This window comes from Cucurbita moschata, unplaced genomic scaffold (genome assembly GCF_002738365.1).
Source record: "Cucurbita moschata cultivar Rifu unplaced genomic scaffold, Cmos_1.0 Cmo_Scf02630, whole genome shotgun sequence".
In the NCBI taxonomy this organism is placed as follows: domain Eukaryota; kingdom Viridiplantae; phylum Streptophyta; class Magnoliopsida; order Cucurbitales; family Cucurbitaceae; genus Cucurbita; species Cucurbita moschata.
In genome coordinates, this window is record NW_019271138.1 from 1 (window position 1) to 757 (window position 757).

At 40.4% G+C, this 757-nt stretch overlaps 1 protein-coding gene across 1 annotated transcript; it reads right to left on the bottom strand.

Moving 5' to 3' along the window:
* Nucleotides 1-3: 3 nt before the first annotated feature.
* Nucleotides 4-617, bottom strand: LOC111440763 (basic blue protein-like; the record flags this gene model as incomplete). The annotated part of the gene is made up of 2 exons (XM_023077603.1): nucleotides 379-617; nucleotides 4-110 (listed from the first exon to the last, which is right to left on the bottom strand). Coding segments are annotated over exons 1-2 (300 nt in total), but the record flags the coding sequence as incomplete, so codon positions are not given.
* Between the last annotated feature and the right edge of the window lie 140 nt (nucleotides 618-757).

Here is a 757-nt window from a genome sequence, read left to right on the forward strand (position 1 = left end):
TTCATCCTTGCCTGAATTGAACACTTTGGCGCCTCTTGGAGCTATGCAGCTTCTATAACCCCCCTCGTCCACTGCCACCACGTTGTGAACTGTTGGGTTATAGTTGAATCCTACAAAAAAAAAAAAATATTTTATATAGTCGTAATGTAACGACCGGCTTTCCCTCAAGGCTTTTAAAACGAGTGGACTTGTGTTTTGATATAATTTATATTATCTTCAGGATTTGGTTAGTAGAATATTTTGTCTTTTCTCGGACTTTCGATCCCACTTCTGTTTTTTATTCTTAACATAGTATCAAAGCATCATTCTTAACATATACGATTACGAAGTAAAACATCAGTTACTATTCAACTATCAAAATGAGAGTTGAAAACTCACTTAATATGTCACCGGCTCTAAACACCTTCCCATTAGGCCATCCTTCCGTGCCCAAGTTCCATCCGTTCGAGTCGCCAACAACAAAAGTTGTAGCAGCATCGCCATGTTCGAAGCCAAGCAGCAGCAACAACGCCATTGCAACAGCCACCGTGCTCATCGAAACCGCTCCGCTGCTCCCCTCGTGTCGAGCCATTCGTGAAGCCGAAGTAGCTCTAAAAAAAGATATGGAAAACAATTGTGTTCCATTGAAGCTTGGAAATGATGGTTATAAAGATATGTAAAACATACCAAACTTGCCTTTTTCTTTTCCTTTCTTTCCTGCGGAGAAGTAGTGGGCCGTTTAGCAATTGATTATGTCTCCTCCTTTGCTATTAAAAGA